Raw genomic sequence first — 21,756 nt, 5'->3', positions numbered from 1 at the left:
ATTGTTGGAATATTTCTTTGTCTTATAGCCATTGGTGTTCCAAAAGAACCTGTGGCTTCAGTATACATAGTAAGCTGAGAAACAATATTATCTTGCATTGTTATATCATCACGGTACTTTGAGCTGCACATTGAACAACAGCTTCCATCAAGACCTCATCCTCCATTTCTTTCTTATTGTCATAGAAGAAACCTGGATTTAAGAAATACCCAACTTTGTGCAATGCAGTCTTAAGCTTGTTGTCCCACCTTGCATCTATGATTCCCCAAATAGGACCATATTTTTTCTCATTTCCATTTAGGCGTACTGCAATATCTTGCTTTGCTTTGAGAAGATCACCATAAATGTATCCCATTGCTGGAACATCACCATCTACTCTTCGAAGTACATATGCAAGTGGCTCAAAATAATTTATAACTTCTAGCATTTGTGACTAGAACTTGTTGTTCAGGACCAAGTCATGTGCATTCTGTCCTGTAATCTTTTTGGACCAAGAACTTTTATCCTACTCTTGTGATGCAAATAGTTGCTTCAATCATTTCGTTTATCATAGAGACTTCTCAAGTTCAAGTAACTAGTGGCAAATTGAGTAGTACCAACTCTAACTAAGTCACCTTTGGTATATTGACGCATAATGGCTAGCAATCTAGTATGTGCATAAGTAAATTTGTGATAGCCTTGGCATCTCGAAAAATATTATGAACCATAGATATCTTACTAATATCCTCTAGCATTAGATCAATACAATGTGCAGCACATGCAGTTCAAAATATGTGAGGATATTTCAGTTTAAGCAACTTTGATGTAGAAATATTGTTTGAAGCATTATCAGTAACCACTTGCACAATTTTTTCAGGACCAATATCATCAATACAAGAGCTTACCAAGCTGTAGATATACTTCCCATCATGAACCTCCATGGAAGCATCAATGGCTTCAAGAAAACACACACCTCTAGAACAGTGAGCAACCAAGTTCATTAGGCTTCTTCCACGCCGATCTGTCCAAGCATCTGTCATAATGGAACATCCAGTTAAAGACCATTGCTCTTTTCGCACTTGCAAAAATTCATGGACCAGATTGACATGTTTGTTTAGTAAAGGGGTTCCAAGTTGGTAAGGAGAAGGTTTCTTCAATCCTAGGCCAAATTGACCAATCGCCTCTAGCATTAGATCAAAAGAATCAAGAAGAACTGTATTGTGCGGAATTGTTGCTTGGTAAAACCAATCTGCAATATAATCATGAGCCTTTTCCCTTTCTTTGACCTTATAATGTTGGCTCATCGTTGTCTGCAGATGCTTTCCTTTTGCACGAGCTTGCTCTGGCCGCATACAATAGCTGTCCATTGGTCCCTTAGTTTTGGGCTGCTTAGGGACTAGAGCACTTGATGAACCTGCTTGATCTTCAACTTCTCCTCCTCCTCCGTTACAACACAATCCTCCTCGTCATTTTCGTTGATATTAACTTGTTGCCTTATACGCAACTGGCAATCAAATTTTGCGCTCTTCTTTTCATCATGTGCATCCAACATTGCTTTGATTTTCTCCTTAACATCTTAAGGAACCTATTTTCTGTACTCTGTCCTTTAACTCCAGCCAAGTGCTTCTTAAACCTTGTTATTCCACCATTGAAGTAATTTTTGCAGTATTTGCGTCCAACTTGATTTTTGGTTTCCTTTCCAGTTAGAGGTAAGGCATGCTCCCAAGCTGGATCCTTCTTTGATGTTGACTGGCTTGTATGTGCAGTTGACGCAGCAGATGACATTTTGCAAATTCTGTATCAATGTTTGTAAATCAAAAAATCTTGCAAAGGTCAGTAAGAAAGTAATGGCGATGTGGTGGCGATGTGGCAGCAGAAAGTAAGAAATCTTGCACGGCGATGTGGCGGTGGTGACCTGACCTTCATGAGTGACGGCGTCGCGGCGGTGGGCCGGTGGCGCACGGGGCACGGCGATGTGGCGGCGGTGGCCTTCGCGGAATCACGGCTTCGCGAGTCACGGCGGCGTGGCGGCGGTGGGCCGGTGGCGGCGGCAGGCCGGTGGCGGCACGGCGATGTGGGTGGCGCAGTGGTGACCTTCGCGACGGGCCGACGGCGTGGCGGCGGTGGGCCGGTGGTGCACCTGTAGGTCGGCAACGGCAACTCGGCGGCGGCCGGCCAGCACACCGGCGGGCGGCACCCTAACTAGCTGTCCAGCCCACTCACAGACACACAGTCACACTCACACTCACACCCCTAGGCCCCAACACACTCCACGCCTCCACCCGGCACCGACGCGCCGCCACCCTTCGCCTCGGCTGGACAGCTAGTTAGGGTTTTTTTCTTCCACCGCTATTACGCCCTGCTACCATCGCTATTGCGGCCCGCTATAGCGCAATTGCGGCTGCAAAGTTCCAAACTGCAACAGGCCGACCGCTACCTTATAGCGATAGCGGCAATAGGTTGCTACCGCTATTGCGGCCGCTACCACTGCTATTTATTACTTTGCATGCAATGCTAAAACATAGCTTATTACACTTTAGCTAATTATTGAAGTGTATTCTAACAAAGAGTGCATTTGGATGCTGATCCTAGCTCGCCAAGTTAAATATTGGCCGTTGGCTCACTCAGATGTTTGGTCCAACACCAAATTTTGGCTTGCCATGGTGGCACAGTTGCCGCAAGGCTCAAAACGCATGCTCACGTGCTGCTGAATCTGGACGGCCATGGCCTGCTTGAGTGCTGCCACCAGCTTGTCCTGCCAACACGTTGGCTGGCCAAATATTGGCGCAGCATTTGGCCAACCAGATTTAGCAGCGCGTTGGCGTGCATTTTGAACCTTGCGGCAACTGTGACGCCATGGCAAGTCAAAATTGGGCGTTGGACGAGACGCCTGATGTTAGTCAGCGATCATTATTTTACTTTGGAAGGTATGTAGGGCCAGCATCCAAACGCACCTCCAAACATTTGACCAACGTGTTGGCAGGGCAAGCCGGTGGCAGCATCCAACAAGCAGGTCCAAACTGCGTATCCATGTGCATGTGTTGATCTTCAAAATCATCACCTCCATTGTTCCCTAATTTGCATCTTCTCATAAGAGAAGAAACGGATGAACCATATAAGAGAGACTCATGTAGATGCCATTTGCCGTTTGAACCATCTTAGACAACGGATACATTATGGTTTGGCAACTGTTGTGTTGTACAAGTTGGGCTCAGCCCAAGTAAATGAGGCGGGGAAGGAATGGCCGGGCTGCGCCGGGCCCAAACTGAGTTGGGTGTCGGGCTGAAAAGAAAAGGGAGAGAGAATGTTGGGAGAGAAATGGGCTGGACCATGAGAAAGAATAGATTGAGTGCAACAAGATTTCTGGTATTTTAGAATTTTAAGATTTGGACTTTTGATCTATTCAAATCCTATTTGAACTTGGAAACATTTCTAACTTACTTTTCAACCAATACACAATGCAATTCAGCATCTTTCCAACAGAAAAAAATTACAACATTGATCTGTGATTATCTCATTTGTGTTCAGAAAGTAATATTATTTACAAATAATTCCACACACTTCCTAAAACTTTGAAATCCTAAAAATAAATTAAAATTAGGACGCTACAATTGTGAGCTCTGAATGAAGAAACTTTCAAGCCAAAATAGAAGTACACAAACCATGTGACCTAGGATGCAAGCAGTACTCTCCAACCGTATGCAGACATACCTTATGCGCAATCATCTTCTTCTTCACGACAATTATGTGGATCGAATCAAAGGATGGCCAATGCGATAGCTAAAATAAATCTTGCGTATTTATTCTTACAAAAAAAAGGCTCATCATATGACCAGGAACATCAACCACCTAAAAGTAATGGATTCCCAGTGTACACACCTACTCCAACTGCGATAGCTAAAATAAATCAAAGGATGACCCAATGCGATAGCTAAAATAAATCTTGCGTATTTATTCTTAAAAAGGCTAATCATATGACCAAGAACATCCATCACCTAAAAGAAGGACTACAACTCTCCATCCCATTAGCACGTCAAACCTGCCGCAGTAGATTCCCAGTGTACACACCTACTCCAATTGTCAGGCAGTCAGCCAAATGTGTGCACATTTTGGTCCTCGGATCATACATCCACAGCGTTCCATCCCTGCAATAAGGGCTGCGCAGGCAGAAGGCGACCCTCCCGTCGTGCCCGCCAAGAACCAATACCTCTGCTCGATGGACTATGTGAGAACTCTGTGTCGCTTGCACCACAGGGCCTGCTCCGGAGCCCATCAGCAGCCACATGTCAAAGGCTGAGTCGGTGGAGGACACTGCAGCAAGGCGGCTGTTCACCTCGGCCAAACTTCTACGTACTACCCAGTTGCGGGATGCCGGGCCCTGGAGGAGATCTGGCCGCCATTGCTCGGCCTCGAGGTCGAACGCCACGATTGTCCACCCGATGGTCCTGTCCACAAGACGGTACACTACGCCACTGGCAACTAGGGTTTCACGGTGGAGTGTCTTGATGGCGACAGGAGGCCCCGGCGCGACTCTCCACGTGCCATGGCTGCCACCACCGCTGCTGTCGACGGTCAGCACCTCGCAGAACTGCGTGTCATATGGCGGATCGCTGGCGCGGCTGAGGCTGAGCACTTTGTATTCGCCATCGCCTCCCGTGGAGGATACGGCCTTCCCGAACACGCACGTGCTGTAACACGCACACGGCGAACAGTGGGTCCCGGTGGCGGTGGTGCGCCTCGTGGGCGGCGATGAAGGGACGGCCGGAGAGGAGGGAGCACCACGACTCGCAGACGGTGCGGAAGCGGCAGAGCACCCAGGCGGGGACGCGCAGTAGGATCTGGTAAAGCACGTCCCGGGGCAGGACGCCGCCGCCGTCGTTGGAGGCGCCGCTGCTCTCCCCATCGCCTTGCCTGCTGGTTTGTACACGTTGCGACGCCATAGCCGCTGGAGCAAGGACGCAGTAGGCCAGATGATGGATTGCCGTGGATCAGCAGCCTTCGTCGCCGACGCAAGATGCGGCAAAAGGATGGATGGCTCGGCACCGGCACGAGGGTTGAGAGGCGGCGGCGGCTAGGGCTAGGAATAGATTGAGATCCAACTGTGATCCTATATATTCTAGCGTGAGCATGCGTGCTGGCGAGCGAGTCTGCCGCAGGCCGTGGCGAGCTTGACACAGTCGTCATTCACCTGGAGAACCGGAGAAGTAGTTGCAGTCCATGTTCCGTTAACAATTCTGAAGGATACTGCTTTTATGCTATTGTTGGATCAATTTCTGAACCATCCAATCATCGTTCTAGATTTTGGATTTAGCACATGCCCCTACCAAAACTATCCGTATTTGTATTCGCTAAAACATTAACAAATATCAGCATTCATATTCAATTTTAATATATCCACAATTTAAGTATTTTTCTCGATTCCCATATCCATATTTTCTCTATTTATATCTATCCGATTCCGCACCGGATCGGGTTTGCTATTCTTGGAATATATTAGATTATTGAGAGCCCACGAAATGCTTATACTGATCTTATTTAAGACGTATTTATACATGTACAAGAGTTTGGAGTACGTGCTATCCTATTCTAGCGCGAGCGCATGCGTGCTGGCGAGCGAGCTGTGGGGAGCGAGTCTCCCGCGAGCCGCAGCCCGTGGCGAGCTTGATGCAGTACGTCATCATTCGCATGCAGTCCGTGCTCCGTTAAAAATAACAACTAGTCCGAATGGCGCGCTATGCGCGCCTCTATCAAATAAATTTTACCTGAAACATCAACGAAAAAGAACGTGCTATGCTTACCATGTTAAAAATACCATTGCGCAATATATTAAATAAATCATGAAATTAATAAAAATTTAATTGGTCGATATTTGAACCTAAATGCATTCCATAGTCGATATATGTTATGATCGTACTGGTTTTTCAAGTGTCGTATAATAATTTCTTGCATGAGATTTAGCATATGTTGCAACCGTTCATGGTTGGGATAGAAGATCATAACATATCCGTATCAAAAAGAAGATCCAACTTTTGAGAATTCTGACTGCTTTGACTCAGGTACCAATACTTTTGATGAGGGAATCATGGACATCCTGATTAAACCTGGTATTCTGCCGCTGAACTTCTTTTCTAGGAAGGACTCCCCAACATACGAGTTCTACAACCCATCGGTGGCAGCCAGACAATTTGGCTTGGGACAAATGCCAATGGGAGTCCACTTCGTCGCCCGAGTGAAATTTCGAGAACCGGTTTCGAGAGGATTTGAATACAACAGATTATGCAATCTGACACCGGACTCCAACACCATTGATCTGAGCACTTGGCTGGTGGTACCCTTCTCTACTCAGCAATTCAAATTATGCTGGGCTGAGTGGAAACAACACCTTTTCTGTGTGGCCCTGCGGTGTATTGCAATCAACTGGACCCTGCTCACGCTGATCCGAACGCAGAGGTAACAATACTTTTCCTGTCGATTCCTTGCTTTCATTCTTTTATGCCACAGAACTTTTTCATCACTGTCCTTTCTTCTCCGTGCAGGTTGATAGCCAAGTGCCTCCAACGCACAATCGGAGCGGCAAGCTGATAGAGACCCATCATCCGTACACGCCGTACTCTCTTATAGGCTATCACGCCCCATCAATGGAAGACATAGCCACTGGCCGATTAAAGCACAAGCTCAAAATGTCTACCACAAAGAAAATGAGCCGTAGGGTACGAGCTTGTACTGAATCGGCGACAACTCGGATAGCTGACCAATCGGCAGCAACACCGGCCGAGCCCTCAGCCGCACAAATCCAAGTAGATGTCCTGCCGACAATTCAGGACATTGATCCTCTGGCGGCATCGGAAGCTGGGTTGGCGGTTGCATCTCTCCTGGTGGAGGTCATACAGGTAATCTTAATGCTCTAACTTCTTCATTTGTATCACCAATACTAAATCCGTTCCTTCTTAACAAGCCGCACAACTCATTCCGGAGCAGACTATTCCTCAATCGGCCGATCCCCGAGCCGAAACTGTGCCACTAGCAAATCTTTAGATTGAGGTAAAGAACACGCTCTTCACGTAATCTCCATAACTCTTTCAACTAAAATCGGCTGATTCTTGACATAGGATGCTCCAGACACATCGCTCGTTCCCCTTGAGCAACTATCGGCTGCGCGACTCCCAGAGGTAAGAAAACAAGACCCACATTTAGATCTAGTATTCTTTTTATACTCACAAATGCTTACCTTTCCCTTCTCCAGGAGGCTGGTCCAAGCACATTACCGGCTATTACCAGAGAGCCGATTATTGTCAATTCTTCTCCCTCTGATGAACTACCTCCGCCGATTCCTGAGACGAGAGTAACAGTTTTGCCAACCCAGGCAGAAGAGATCCGTTTTAAGGAAGTAAGAACCTTCTGTTTTTACCAGCCAATTTTTCATTTCTGTCGGCTAAAATGTTTTTCCTCCATCTTTGCAGGAATAGGATACACCAAACAACAACCTCTTCTCTTTTGCAGTCACGGTCTCTGATGATGAGGAAGTCGCATCACGCCAGATAACCTTGAGCTCAATACCAGAAGACGTCCACGCCAAGCTCCAAAACATGCGAGCCCTTCTCCAGGAAAATGTCAGCCGATTTGTGGAGGATGCTGAGCTGATACAGCGAATATTCAACGAGATCAAAGGCCAAGTCCCAGAAGACGCAAAAGAGGCTCTCACACCCGCAGCATACATCGAAACCATGCGGGTTGCAGTGTTTAGAGCCTTGCGACACATGACCAATCATACTAAACTGAAGAAGGTGCATCAAGAAGAAGAATCTTACAAGCACCGTGCACAAGAAGTACACCGGTGGATCGACGTCCTCGAGACCTCCCGTCCAAGCATCATCAATGCAATAGACTGGCTCAAACAGCGCAGAGCAGAACTTGCCAAAGAGATGGAATAGGTCGTGAAAGCTATCACCGTTGAAGAAAAGAAGCTTGAAGATCTTCTGACTGTCATCGCCGATCTGAAATTAGAAAGGTAGACCCTCGCTCATGAGGCCATCCGTCTCCATCGTAACGCGCCAGAAATCCTAGGATCGACCGATGACGATTGGCGAGTATTGGATGCGGCCGACCAGGTTCGCCTGCGAGCAATCGAGGCCATAAACAATCTCCTCGGATAGTTGTAATGAACTTAAATAGCCTTTGAATATTTTGTATAACATTGATACTTTTGATGTTTCTATCTTGAATGCGAATCTGAACAGCTTTTCCTTTAGCCTTTTGACTCAACGGTCACCTGCTTTAAATGCCCTCCGTTTACCAACCATTGCTTGTCGCCATCTTGTTTTATAAATATGAGTCCTTCGCATCCCCTCCAAAGGCACTCGCACACCACCCATTAATCTCGCTCCGTGTAGACACTTCCAAGTCTTCGAACAGGCAACCAAGATGGCTTCCTCCTCTTCTGTCAATCAAGTACGAGGTTAACTCTCTCCCTTTTCGATTGATTTTTCTGTCAATTGATCAGCTAGTACTCCTCACAGCCAAACCGGCTCAGCACAGTCTTGAAAGAGCCATTGAAATGATGCACTCCGATGAACCGCTAACCCAGGCTGACAAACATCTGATCCAAACTCATAGCGAGGAACTCAGGGATCACCTTCCTGTGCACATCAAGAGCATTGTAGACGACATCGAGCCCAAAGCTTCTAGAAGGCCAACTCAGCAACCAGTCGAAAGGAGTTACCAACTGCCTCATCAAGTTGCCCTCGAAGATGACATGGCGGAAGTGGAGGAGAAGAATGTCCATCTTCAGATCGAATTAGATCGACTTTAGAAAGAGATTGACATGAATAAAGCTCGACTGAAATGCTTTTGAATCATTGTAACTTATGAGTGTGTTGGTACTTTTTGTTCTAAGGGCGACTTGTACCATGTCGGCCATGTATCCAGTTGATGTACCGAATAATGGTCGGTATAATCGTATGAATCCTTACTCACCTCCTTCACCCTTAAGGCGATGCCCCTCGCATCGGCTATATGAACACGACTCAGTACGCGTCGGCCGTGAAAGCCTGTTATGCCATATTATCGGCTAAGCATCCACCCATATACTGGGGTAGTATCTTTTCAAATATCTTCCATTCAGCGCCCTTGTAAATTCTTCTCTCTCAAGAGCCTCCAGTATGTATGCATTGCCTGGAGCACATTGGCTAATCCGATATGGGCCTTCCCAAGTGGGCGACCATTTTCCATACTTAGGGTCTTTAGATCCTATCGGCAAGACCAACTTCCAGACTAAATCTCCTTGGGAAAACTCTTTAACCTTGACCTTCTTCTCATACCATCTGGTGACTCTTTTCTTATTTTCTTCAATGCTGATCAAAGCTCTTAGCCGCTGATTTGCCAAGTCTTCCAACTCTCCCCTCATGAGGGCCAAATAGTCATCAGCCAATAGCTGATCCTGAAGTGACACACGTCTAGACCCAGTCTTCAGCTCCCAAGGTAATACTGCCTCATTCCCGTATACTAACTGATAAGGGGACACCTTGGTGGCGCTGTGGCAAGCCATCCAATAAGCCCACAAGGACTCATTCAGCGTCGTATGCCACCGTCTTGGTTGTTCTTCGATCTTCCTTTTAATCAGCTTAATAACCCCCTTGTTGGACGACTCGACCTGACCATTAGCCTGAGCGTAATATGGAGAAGAATTCAACAGCTTAATCCCCATACTGGTAGCGAACTCTTCGAACTCCCCTGAGGTAGACATTGAACCCTTATCAGTCGTGATGGTTTGAGGAATACCAAACCGATAAATAATATGCTTTATCACGAACTCAATCATATTGGCCGACGTCACAATTTTTAAAGGAATCGCCTCAACCCACTTGGTGAAGTAGTCAGTCACCACCAATATGAATTTATGCCTCTTGATTGATGGAAGATAGATTTGGCCAATGAGGTCAAAATTCCTAGCCCCTAAATAGCCACGTCTTTATTATCGGGTTCATAGCCGAGGCCAAAGCTCATTGCACGTTGCCGAATTTTTGACAATCTTGACAGCCTTTATAATATTTAAAACAATCTTCAAGTATTGTCGGCCAGTAATACCCATCGTTTCTAATCATCCATTTCATCTTGAAGGCCGATTGATGGGCTCCACATGCACCTTCATGAATCTCACCCATCAAAGTTTTTGCTTCTTCCATGCCAAGGCATTTAAGTAACACTCCATCATTCGTCTGATAAAATAGATCATCCTCAAGTAATACGTACTTTGTGGCTTGGAAACGTATCCGTTGATCAACTTTCTTGGATAGATCTTTTAGATAGTCGGCGATCTCTTTCCTCCAGTCATCGGCTGCCAACTCTAGAGCCAAAGTGCCATGAATTGGCCGGTAACCAGAAGCGTGCTGGGCAAGTCTATTGGCTTCTTCGTTGTAGTCTCTTGGGATATGTTCAATAACTACAGTCTTGAATTCTTTAAGTAACTGGAGGCATACCTCATAATAAATTCTTAGAATATCATCCTTGCACTCACATTTTCCAGTCAACTGATCTACGATAAGTATGGAATCCCCAAATATTTCCACCGCGTCAACCTTGACCTCCCTCAACAGTTGGATATCTTTTAAGACGGCCTGATACTCTGCTTGATTATTAGTGGCAGAAGCTTCAATTGGTAGAGAGAAATCATAACTTGCCCCCCGAGGCGATATGAGAATTATGCCGATTCCTGATCCAACCCCACACGAAGATCTATCAAAGTACAAAGTCCACGGAGCCGGCTCAACGACAGTAATCTCTGGTCCACAGTGCTGTGCTACGAAGTCAGCCATCACTTGACCCTTGACGGCCTTGGTCGATTCGTACCTCAAATCGAATTCCGAGAGGGCCATAATCCATTTTCCAATCCTACCCTTCAAAATCGGTAGTGATAACATGTACTTGACGACATCATCCTTACACACGACTACACATTCCGCCAACAATAGGTAGTGCCTGAGTTTAGTGCAAGAGAAAATATAGGCAAAGGCACAACCTCTCCACCAGAGAATACCTGGTTTCAGTGTCCAAGAGTCTTCTACTGACATAGTAAATTACCCTTTCTTTTCCTTCAAACTCCTGGACCAGTGCCGAACCGATAGCTCGTTCATTAGCTGATAGATACAATCTGAAAGGTTTATCAGCCTGAGAAGGAACCAACATGGGAAGGGACACCAGATATTGTTTGATGTCATCTAATGCTTTCTGGTGCTCCTCTCCCCAAATAAATTCTTGGTCGTGCTTCAACTTCAACAATGGGCTGAAAGCTTGAATTCGTCCAGACAGGTTTGATATGAATCTCTGGATGAACTTGATCTTGCTGATCAAGGATTGCAACTCAGTCTTGTCTTGTGGGGCTACAACTTTGTTGATGGCAGTTATAATCTTCTGGTTGATCTCGATGCCGTGCTCGTGGACCATGAAACCCAGAAATTGACCAGCCGAAACGCCAAAAGCGCACTTGTTCGGATTCATTTTCAACCCATGCTTTCTTGTGCACTCCATCACCTTGCGCAAATCGGCCAAATGCTGTCGATATCCCTTTGACTTGACAACGACATCATCGATGTAAATTTCTACCAGAACACCGATAAGCTTGTGGAATATATAATTCATGGCCCTTTGATATGTAGCTCCAGCATTTTTCAAACTGAAAGTCATGAATACCCATTCGAACAAACCAAGATGACCGGGACACCTGAAGGTCATTTTGGAGATATCTTCTTCAGCCATCAATACTTGATTGTATTCGGCGTTACCATCCATGAAGCTGATAACCTTGTGTCCCGCAGCAGCATCTATCAATACATCGACCATCGGCATCGGGTATCCATCCATCGGTGTGGCTTGGTTAAGATTCCTGAAATCAATGCAAACACGTAGTTTTCCATTTTTCTTGTACACAGGAACAATATTAGAAATCCAATCGGCGTATCGACATTGTCGAATGAACCCTGCTTCAATCAATCTTGTGATTTCAGCCTTTGTATCAGGTAGAATTTTAGGATTACAACGTCGCCTAGGTTGCTGATATGGCTGATACCCTAGTTTTATGGGCAACCGATGTTCGACAATCGACCGGTCTTGACCAGGCATTTTATGATACTCCCAAGCAAAGCAATCTTTAAACTCCCTTAATAAATCTACTAACTCACGCTTATACTCAAGATCTAATTTAGCACTAATATACGTCAGCCTTAGCTTGCTACCATCTCCAAGGTCTTCCATCTTTAATGAATCGGTTGACGTAAACCCGTGCCCAAGCTTCCCATCTTCTCAGACTAACTCATCCATCAAGATGATTCTTCTGAGCCAACTGCTTGGATCGGCTGTAGACCGAAATATGACACCTTCAAGAAGTCAATGTCCCAGGTCCTGCCAGATATGCATCTGACATGTTCGTAGCTCCATTGTTGCGCGTCAGCTGCAGCAACGCTGTAAGAGGAGTCAGCGGTGACCACTTCAATCGTGTCGCCAATCCACTGAACAAGGCACTGGTGCATTGTAGACGGGATGTAGTAATTCGCGTGGATCCAGTCTCGTCCAAGCAGCATATTATAGGACCCTTTACCATTAATGACAAAGAAAGGGGTGGGTAGGGTCTTATTGCCGATGGTGAGGTCGACGCAGAGTGCCTCCTGGGCTGGAGATATGTTGCCTTCGAAGTCCTTGAGCATCATGTCCGTCTTGATCAAGTCTGCTTCCCCTTTGCCAAGTTTTCGGAACATGGCATACAACATGATGTTCACGGCTGCGCCTCCATCTACCAACAGCTTGGTGACTGGTTTTCCGTTGACCTGTGCCTTGAGGAACAGAGCCTTGAGATGTTGGCATTTTTCATCTTTGGGTTTTTCAAAAGCGGCGGTCATTGCCTCCAAAGACAATTGTACCATCCGCTCTTCTACCTCTATTGCATTATTGTGGTTAGCAGGAGCCATGAACTCTATTGGTAAGATGAACAGCATGTTAACATCGGCGGCCGAACCCTGTTTGTCATCTCCTTCATCGGCTTTTCTTCTTGGGCACCAAACTTGAGACTTGACTCCTTTTTTGTCCAGCGCTTGCCTCTGTTCTTCCTTTTGTTGTTCCCATTGGTGTAAGCGCTGGACCCTTCTCTTCTGGGATTTGGTCAAACCATCTGGGCACCATCTGGGGTTCACTGATTTACCCAGCGACTTCGTACATTCCCAATCCGGTTCTCGACCCAATGGATTTTTGTCAGAGACTCTTGCGTCGGCCATCTCTCCCAGTCGATTATCTGCGCTAACTCTACCCCCAGCCGATTATACTCATTTACTCTGCCCCCCGGCCGATCACGCACTGAAACGTGCCTGTCTTCTTATTCGAGCCTGTTTCTACTGATCGGCTCTTGTCCTCGATCTCCGGAGTCTGACCTCTTGAACGGACGGCTGCCGCGGTACTGGCCGTTGCACTCAGGGTAGTTGTCGGCTGACGGCAATCTGAGATTGTTTTTTCCCAACAGTGAATGAAGAACGGACACCTCCAGTGGTCCTCGTGCCGGTGCATCATCTCTTCCCGTCGTCTCGTGTCTTCCTGTTGCCTTTGGTACTTGTTGAGCAGATCCCGAGACATGATAGGCCGACAGGGCCTCTCCAAGTTCTCATCCTCTGGTTCTGCTCGACCTTTTCCTTTAACATCACCAGCCGAGACCTGATTTCTGGGGTCCACAGCCCCGCACCTTTTGGCCGATTCTGATGTCAGCACCTTGGTCTGGAGTGCGTTCTTTCTGCCGACATCGACCATGTTGGCTGGGAAGGGATGCTGGTCGATTTTCATTAGTTTTGCCAGTTTTGTAGGGACCTCGAATTGAAGTCTCTCTTGCTCAAAGGCCGACTGTATCTGTTGACGGAAGACTTTGCACTCATTGGTGTCGAGAGATGTGGCATTGTGCCACTTGCAGTATTTCATCTTCTTAAGCTGTTCGGCCAACGAGATTGTGTGGTAGGGTAAGAGTTTGATCTGTCCTTCCTGTAGCAGCAAGTCAAAGATCTTATCAGCCTTAGATGTATCGAAGCCGAACGTCTCCGGTTCCTTTTTTGCAAACGGGCACGAGATTGGCTTTTTGCCTTTGACCCATTCTGCCAGGCCGATTTTTGCCTCTTCTTCTTAGTCAGATCCTCCCACGTACGCCACCTTTTTCTGGAAGTTTCTTTGTTGGTCAAAGGGGCGCACCTCCTGACCGGACAGTTGGTGTACTATCTAGCTCAGACTCTTGAACTCTTGGGAAGCATATTTTTCTTTGATGTGCGGCAGGAGCCCTTGGAAAGCGGTATCGGCCAGCTGGACATAGTCAAAACCAAACTATAGCACTTGTTCCTGACCTCTCTGAACCTCTGAATATAGCTAGCCACCGACTCATCGCTTCTTTGCTTGAGGCTGGTTAGCTCTGACAGCTTCATCTCGTGGACCCCCGCAAAGAAGTACTTATGGAATTGTTTCTCCAAATTAGCCCAAGTGACGATGGAGTTAGGCGGTATCGTCGTAAACCATTGAAAGGCTAACCCGGATAGGGACGATAAGAACAACCGCACCCTTAGAGCGTCTTGTGCAGCAGCTTCCCCACACTGGATGATGAATCTGTTGACATGCTCCACCATAGACGTGTCATCTTGGCCCGAGAATTTAGTGAAGTCAGGCACTTTGTACTGATGAGGGAACAACAGTAGGTCGTAGGCGGGTGGGTACGACATCCTGTATGTGTAGGTTTGCACTTTTGGCTTCAATCGGAACTGGTCTTGTATTATATCAGCTATTCTTGCAGTCCAACCCACCTGCTACTTCTGCTGCTGATGTGCAATCGACTGAGCCATCGGCATATGCTGTTGAGCTTGCGGTACCGTGATTGGGTGGAAGATTGGAGCGTACTGTAGATCCTACGGCTGGACTGTCGGCTGAGGGGCCGACGGCTGCTGACGAGTACAATCAACGTGTCGTAGCACATCTGGTGCCTCGTCGTACAATACCATTGGCATTGCGGTTCTAAGGGGATCTGGAACGCCTACCCCCTGTCGATTTCCGGAGCAATCTGTTGATATTGCGGGACTATCGGCTGGGAAGCTGATGGAAATGATGTCTGCACCGGAGATTTTCCATAACTAGTGGATGGATCCAGATCGGCAGGTATTCCCACCATTACCCACTGCGCCGATGTCATCAACGGCGGTTGCACGGGAGGGACAGGTGCAGGGTGAAATGGTGCTTGCGATTGAGAAGGTGGTGCACCGCTATAACCTAGGGGCAATGTGGTGTTGTACCCCCCCGTTCTGCATCTGCATCGGCTGAGGAGCCAACTGGAACATTTTAGGTGTCGCCAAGAAGCCTCTGACTGGTGCGTTGATAGGAGGGGCGTAAGCTAGCCCCTAATACCCCTATGCTACACCATTAGCCATGGAGCTGATGATGGTGTTGTACACTGTGTGAGTCATCACCTTGGACTGATCAATCATAGCCTGATAGACAGACTACTAGATCATCTCGGACATCTTCCCTGAGTCTTTGGCAATGGTGATCTGGCGAGGAGTCGAGAGAGTGGTTTTCTTGACGGGTTCCGCGCTCCTGGTGCGACTATAGGATTGCAGGCATGCCTTCTTGAATTCTTCCATAGCCTTTGCCATCTCATCCCTCTGGGCATCCTTGAGATCTGCCTCGGTGACCTCAATGACATTGTCTTTCGAGATTTTAGTAGCCTTTGACATGCTGGATCCTCCTTTTCTCCCACCGAATGTGCCAAAAGTGTGTTGACGCAAAAAATCGGACAGTAGTCCCGACTTCTGCATCGGACACACGACCCGGGAGAATCTGCTTAGCTCCTGTTCAGGTTATCGCCCTGGGACGGTTCGTGCGGCGTGCCAGTCAATCTGACCTGTTGATTGACAAGGAAGAAAAGATGTCAAATTCCAGAGATTCGATCGGTTGAGGTTCCGATCTACTCCAAAAGATGTATCAGCGTATTGGCCGATTTAGTATAAGGATGACCGGCTATAAAATAGCCGATAATCATGTAGCGAATGTAAGAGAAACTACTAGAGTAACCTAAACAATGCTACAGAAACAACACTAGGAACAGATCTAATCGACTGTATGATGAAAAACAATATATTGATATAGCCGACAATTCGTGCCTCAAGCTGGATAACTGGTGATAAAAACTAAAATAATAGGAAAAAACCTATAATTCTAGTAAATATTGATAATTGGTGAATAAATCTAAATGAAACAACAGCGATGCGCCGTAAGTTAAAGCTTAGATATTAATCGATACGCGAAACTTACAAATTGGCCGGAGGTCGTGTTGATGCAACCCTGCCAACTCGTACGAACTCATGAAAACAAAAAGGTTTGCTGAAGTCGCCGACTTGAAAGTAAAGTTGCGGGAAAAAGTAGATTTGTATTGATGATTGTTGGTTGTTTTAGAAGCCTCACGAGGCGCCTATTTATACCCTGTTACAACTGATTTCCTAACCAACTATGATTTTATCTCTTATTCAAAATAACAAATATTTACATACGGATATAACTCGCATCGGAGTTGAACACCAATCAATCCTCTATGGGCCAATCCCTATCTTCATCTTGTCACCGCCTTGGCCCATTTAGGCCTACATCGGCCGAGCTGCTCTGGCTTCCAATCGGCCAGCCCTCATCGACCTCCTCGGCTAATCGGCCGAAATACTGTAGCTTTATCGGCCGATTCCCCCAGCCACAGCTTGTTTAACCGCATCGGCCACTTTTTCTCCCCATGATGCTGACCCTAACACGTGTAAAAAAAACCCGGCATCAACAGATATGTATGCACACAAGGTATAACACGTAGCAAGGTATATAAGCCTATGCTACAATAGCAAGGGTATACGACTAGCATACGAGCATATAAGCCTAGTACATCAATATAGAAAGGGTATATAACCAACTCATGTATAGAAGAACCAAGCACAACACTAGGAATAAAAGATACAAGAGACATACCCTAGACTCCAAGAAGACATGGAACCTGAAGGAGAGCTACTCTAGCCTAACTCCACTAACTTAGAAAATGAGGGAGAGAGTGATTCTCTCGTGGTGTGTGTCCTAGAATGGAGCCCCTCCCTTTATATTTATAGGATCTAAGAGGCGGTTCTGCGAGGTAATCTTTGGGAAATATCCCTTAACCGACTTAAGGCATTGCCACATGGAAGCTGGGGATGAGGGGAAACAATGGCGGTCGGCCGAACCATGCCGACCCCCTGTGGGGCCCCCTCGCAACCGCTTTTCTCTGGGTGACTGTTTGGTGGATCCCAATAGCGGTTGAGTGCGTTATCCGGTGGATTGAGGCAGTTATGGTAGTTTGTGGGCCCTTCAATCCATGGGATGTATGCATAGCAACCTCCCATTTGTCAGAAGCGTGTTTCTTGGATCCATAGAGGGTGCTTTCTCCATCCTTTTTTGTTATTTCACCTACAACCAAATAATCTCCAAGGACAAGTGGAACTACATTATTCGAAACCAAATATGCGTGTAAGAAATGACAATCCTTCTTTATTCTTAATATATTGACGGTCATATTTATTACTTAACGACTGTCAACACCGTGATCGCCATATGTTATCAAAGAGAAAATAGAACAAAACAGCTAGTTGATAAATATTTGCTGATCCCCTAAAAGTAGTCAACCGTATTCCAAAAGCCACACCGCATGGTGACCAATAACCAAGGCCTCAAAATTTGATGCATCCGGACATAGATACATGGATTGTGGATACCGGATATTCTCGTGCTTCGGGATCATCACTGCTGTATCTGTGGCTTATAAGGTTCCGTAGTTTCCATGTTCTTTGTGATGAAGAGGTAGTAGTTTAACAAGCAGGTCAAAGATCTGTGCTCCCCCGCGCCCCCCCCCCCCCCCCCCCCCCCCACACCGCCAAAAAAAAAAAATCATGGTCTTCACCTAAGTATTGCACCTTGCTACTTATCTTGGATGCCACCAAACCTGGCATAGCACTCCTATCACCATTCATCCATAGGAATGATCTGAAGGAAAGAGACATATATCAATCTCAGAGCTCATGCAAGCATGGGCATTTGACCCTGGTAATCCATCCATACATCTGTCAAAGAGGAAAAGCAAATAGCAATTGACCTGAGCATTTTTTGGAGCCAACCTGAAAAAAGCCCAATTCATTCCTGGCAGAAAATTTATGCCCACAATCGCCCCAAGGGCGTTGGCAGATTTTTCGGATTGGACCCGGGCTGGATTCGGGCTGCCCACTCTTTTTAGTTGAAAATAAATTAAACAAATTATCCGGGCCAGCTCGGGCTAGCCTGAATTTTTTTAACTGGTTTTTGCTGATCACGCTCAATCCCATACCAAACGTGGGTCATACCAAACGTGGGTGGGCCAAATCCCAGCAGCCTCGGACCACCTGCGGGCTGGGCCTAGTAAAAGTTACTCAGCCACCGCTATTAGTTTTCTCAGCTCTGGAATACAATCCATGTGTACTTCCTGCCCCTTTCTTGTTTGTATAAATAATGAAATGGGTCTCCATCTCAAAGTAAATATAGTGAAATGAGGGGACACTATAGGAGGACCTATGGAGGCCCCGAGGCAAACAGCCCATGTGGGGAGGCTTGCCAAAGAAATGAATGTGTCTCTTCTCTTCTCATATGCATCTCACTACATACAGCCCGCTTTGTTCATTATTCATATCTCCTAGAATAAAAATATGGAAAATACGATATGGGTGGGAAATCTAGATTAAGTGATTGAATTGCAGATGGAACAACTCAAGATATAGAATGGAGCAGTACAAAAAGGCTACAGAATAGTCCATTTTGGGTAGCAGGGAAATTGAATAATATTATTAACAATTCAAAGTAACAACAACAAAAAATTAAAATAAATGTCACATCTTTTAGAAAGAAAGAGTCTATTCAAAATGTATGAAATATATAGTACCAACAATAAAAATAATAAATCAAATTAAACAAGGTGGAAATTATAAATAATACTGAATGCATCACTCAGCATAAAAATAAAAAATAATAAAAAAGAGGAAATGGGGTAGTGAAGGACTTTGGTGAAACGGACTCGTGCTGAAAGCAAAACGGGCCTCGGGCCACTCCATTCAGCTGGATATAAGCCCAAACTCCCTCTGCGCGCGTCGACGACATATATCCCAGCCCACCTAGAAAGCACAACAGCCCGCTCGTCCATTCCGCCCATCTCTCGTGGAGGCAAAGAGAAAAGCGAATCGGCGGCGGCGGCGCCGGCGCCGGAGGAGAGGCCTCCCACCGACGGAATCCAAGGACGGCTGGCTCTCCCCTTCCTACCCTCCCTACTCCCATCCACTCCCTTGCCCTCCGCTGCTGCTGAATACCCCGCCGCCGTACCCGATGCCCTGGCAGACGCGCTTCTCCGACCTCCACGATGACCTCGCCGCCGCCGTCCTCGCCCGCCTCCCCCTCCGCCACGTCGCCCGCGCGAGGCTCGTGTGCAGGTGGTGGCGCGCCCTCACCACCGACCACCGCTTCCTCCGCGACACCGCGTCCCGGCGCGCCGTCGGGTTCTTCCTCAACGACCAGTCCTGCATCCGCGCCGATTACCGCGCCTTCCCCTTCCCCAATAAAATCGACGACGGATCGGCCGCCGCGGAGGAGGACCGCCCCGCCCCCGACCTCTCCTTCGTCCCCAACGCCGCCGTATCCACGGACCCACCAAGCGGCGGCGCCGGCAGCGTCCACGTCTGCAGCTCCTGCAACGGGCTCCTCCTGCTCGTCTGCCGCACGCCCCACCTCCCGGCAGCGCACTACGTCTGCAACCCGCTGACCAGGCAGCTCGCCCCGATCCCGCAGCCAAATGGGATCCCCAACCTCGCCTTCGACCCCGCCGTCTTGCTGCACTACAAGGTGGTCGTGCTCGGGGACACGTACGCCATCGATGTCTACTCCTCCGAAACACGGTCCTGGCGAACGGCCCTCCATCCGGAGCGCTCCCTCTTCTCCGGGCTCCGATCCATGCGCGGGGTCTTCTGGAACGGCTCGATGGTGTGGACGGTGGGGCATTCCCTGATCCAATTTGTTCTCCAAGGGGAACATCTGAGGACGATACCGATGCCGCCGAAGAGGAAGGAAGGGTGGATCTGCGCGTACATTGGGGAGTCGGATGGGCATCTTCAGATGATTGGTTACACCAAGAAGGAGAAGCTCACTGCTTGCTTCGAAATCCTAGAGATGAACAGTGATCAGTCTGAATGGTCACTTCTGTATCGTGTTGATCTCAGTCGGGTGAAAGAACTGCATCCTGAGATCGAATGGCCGACATGGGACACCCGCAGGGATGAGCACAAGGTGATCGACTACCTCGCGCTTTCGCCTGTCTGTGTCATCAGAGGAACCAGGGAGGCTGGGAAGGACGGGGTGTTGATTTTCAGCATACCAGGAAAGATCATGTTGTACGACATGAAGGACCAGGGGATTTCAGTGACCAGGGAAGCGCGCTCGCCGTACAACTTGGAGTTGGAGCATCCTTGGTATTACTTCTTTGCTTACAGTCCTAGCTTGTTTACTCTGTAAACAGTATTTGCTTCGACAAGGATGTATCATGTACACCAGTCCTTTCGTGTTGTGTCAGCGTCTTCAGATGGAAATGTTGTTACTCTTCAGATAGAAATGTTGAAAAGAGAGACAGGGGAAGAGTTAAATCAGAAATATTAAGTGGTGAACTCTCTTTTTTTATGACAACTGTATGCTCGGAGATGCAAAAAATACAGAGTAGTGGTGCATCTTCCTGATGTTACTGCACCCCGCTTTGAATTTCATCAGCTTTTTCTTCATGCAATTTAGGGACGAGTATACTGTTTTATCTGCTAGTAGGAACTCAACTTTTTAGCAACTGAATCTAGAAAACAGTAGGATATGCTGTTGACGCGACGACTCTTCGCGCACTAACACACGAAACCAAGGAGAATCTGCTTCGCTCCTGCTCGGGTTATAGCCCCATCGATCCACGGCGTGCCAATAAATCTGACCTGTTGATTGATAAGGACAAGTAAAATGTTAAATACAAGAGTAAATCGACTGGTGTTCCGAATCGCTCCACAAAGTGTATCGGCAGGACTGCCGACACGAACAAAAGATAATCGGCTAAGTCACCCAATATGGTTGCAGTAGATGTAAAGGAAGCGTAAAACACAACCTAAAAAGTACTACGTAAACAACACTCAAAATAGATCTAACCAGCTATGTGATAGCAGATTAATACGAGAAAATAAAGTAAAAGCCGATCGGAACGTGTTCCAAGCTGGATAATTGTGATAAAATGTAAAACAACAAGATTTAACGAATAAAGCTTGCAGATCTAGCAAATATCGATAACTTTTGAATAAATCTAGACAAAACGACAGCGATGCGTCCGAAGTTAAAGCCTAGAAAGTATTCGGTAAACGCGGAACTTACAGTCTAGTTGGAGATCGAAGCGATGCAGCCCAACTAGGTTGGAAGAACTCGTGAGGAAAAAAGAAAACAATGGCGAAGTCGGCGATTTGAAAGTAAATTGCAAAAATAGTATATTTGTATTAAATGGTGTGTATCCTTTTCCAGACCTTACAAGGCCCCTATTTATACACAAGGCCCCTTTAAAAAACTCGTACTAACAAGAAAGCTATCCCTCCAAGAAATAAAATGGGATCCTGACCGCCGACTGAATTGTGTCACCAAAGTCGCGATCAGAAAGTCCTAGTCAGTTACGACAAATCATAAGATCTA

At 46.9% G+C, this 21,756-nt stretch overlaps 1 protein-coding gene across 1 annotated transcript; it reads left to right on the top strand.

Moving 5' to 3' along the window:
- The first annotated feature begins 19,181 nt into the window (after positions 1-19,181).
- On the top strand, positions 19,182-20,727 carry LOC117834281 (F-box protein At5g07610). Its single transcript, XM_034713895.2, has one exon. It carries the CDS (start codon positions 19,387-19,389, stop codon positions 20,563-20,565), a length of 1,179 nt encoding a protein of 392 aa, XP_034569786.1. The 5' UTR covers positions 19,182-19,386; the 3' UTR covers positions 20,566-20,727.
- Positions 20,728-21,756: the final 1,029 nt, after the last annotated feature.

Source organism: Setaria viridis, chromosome 8 (genome assembly GCF_005286985.2).
Source record: "Setaria viridis chromosome 8, Setaria_viridis_v4.0, whole genome shotgun sequence".
Classification (NCBI taxonomy): domain Eukaryota; kingdom Viridiplantae; phylum Streptophyta; class Magnoliopsida; order Poales; family Poaceae; genus Setaria; species Setaria viridis.
This window is presented reverse-complemented; position numbering and strand designations above follow the sequence as displayed.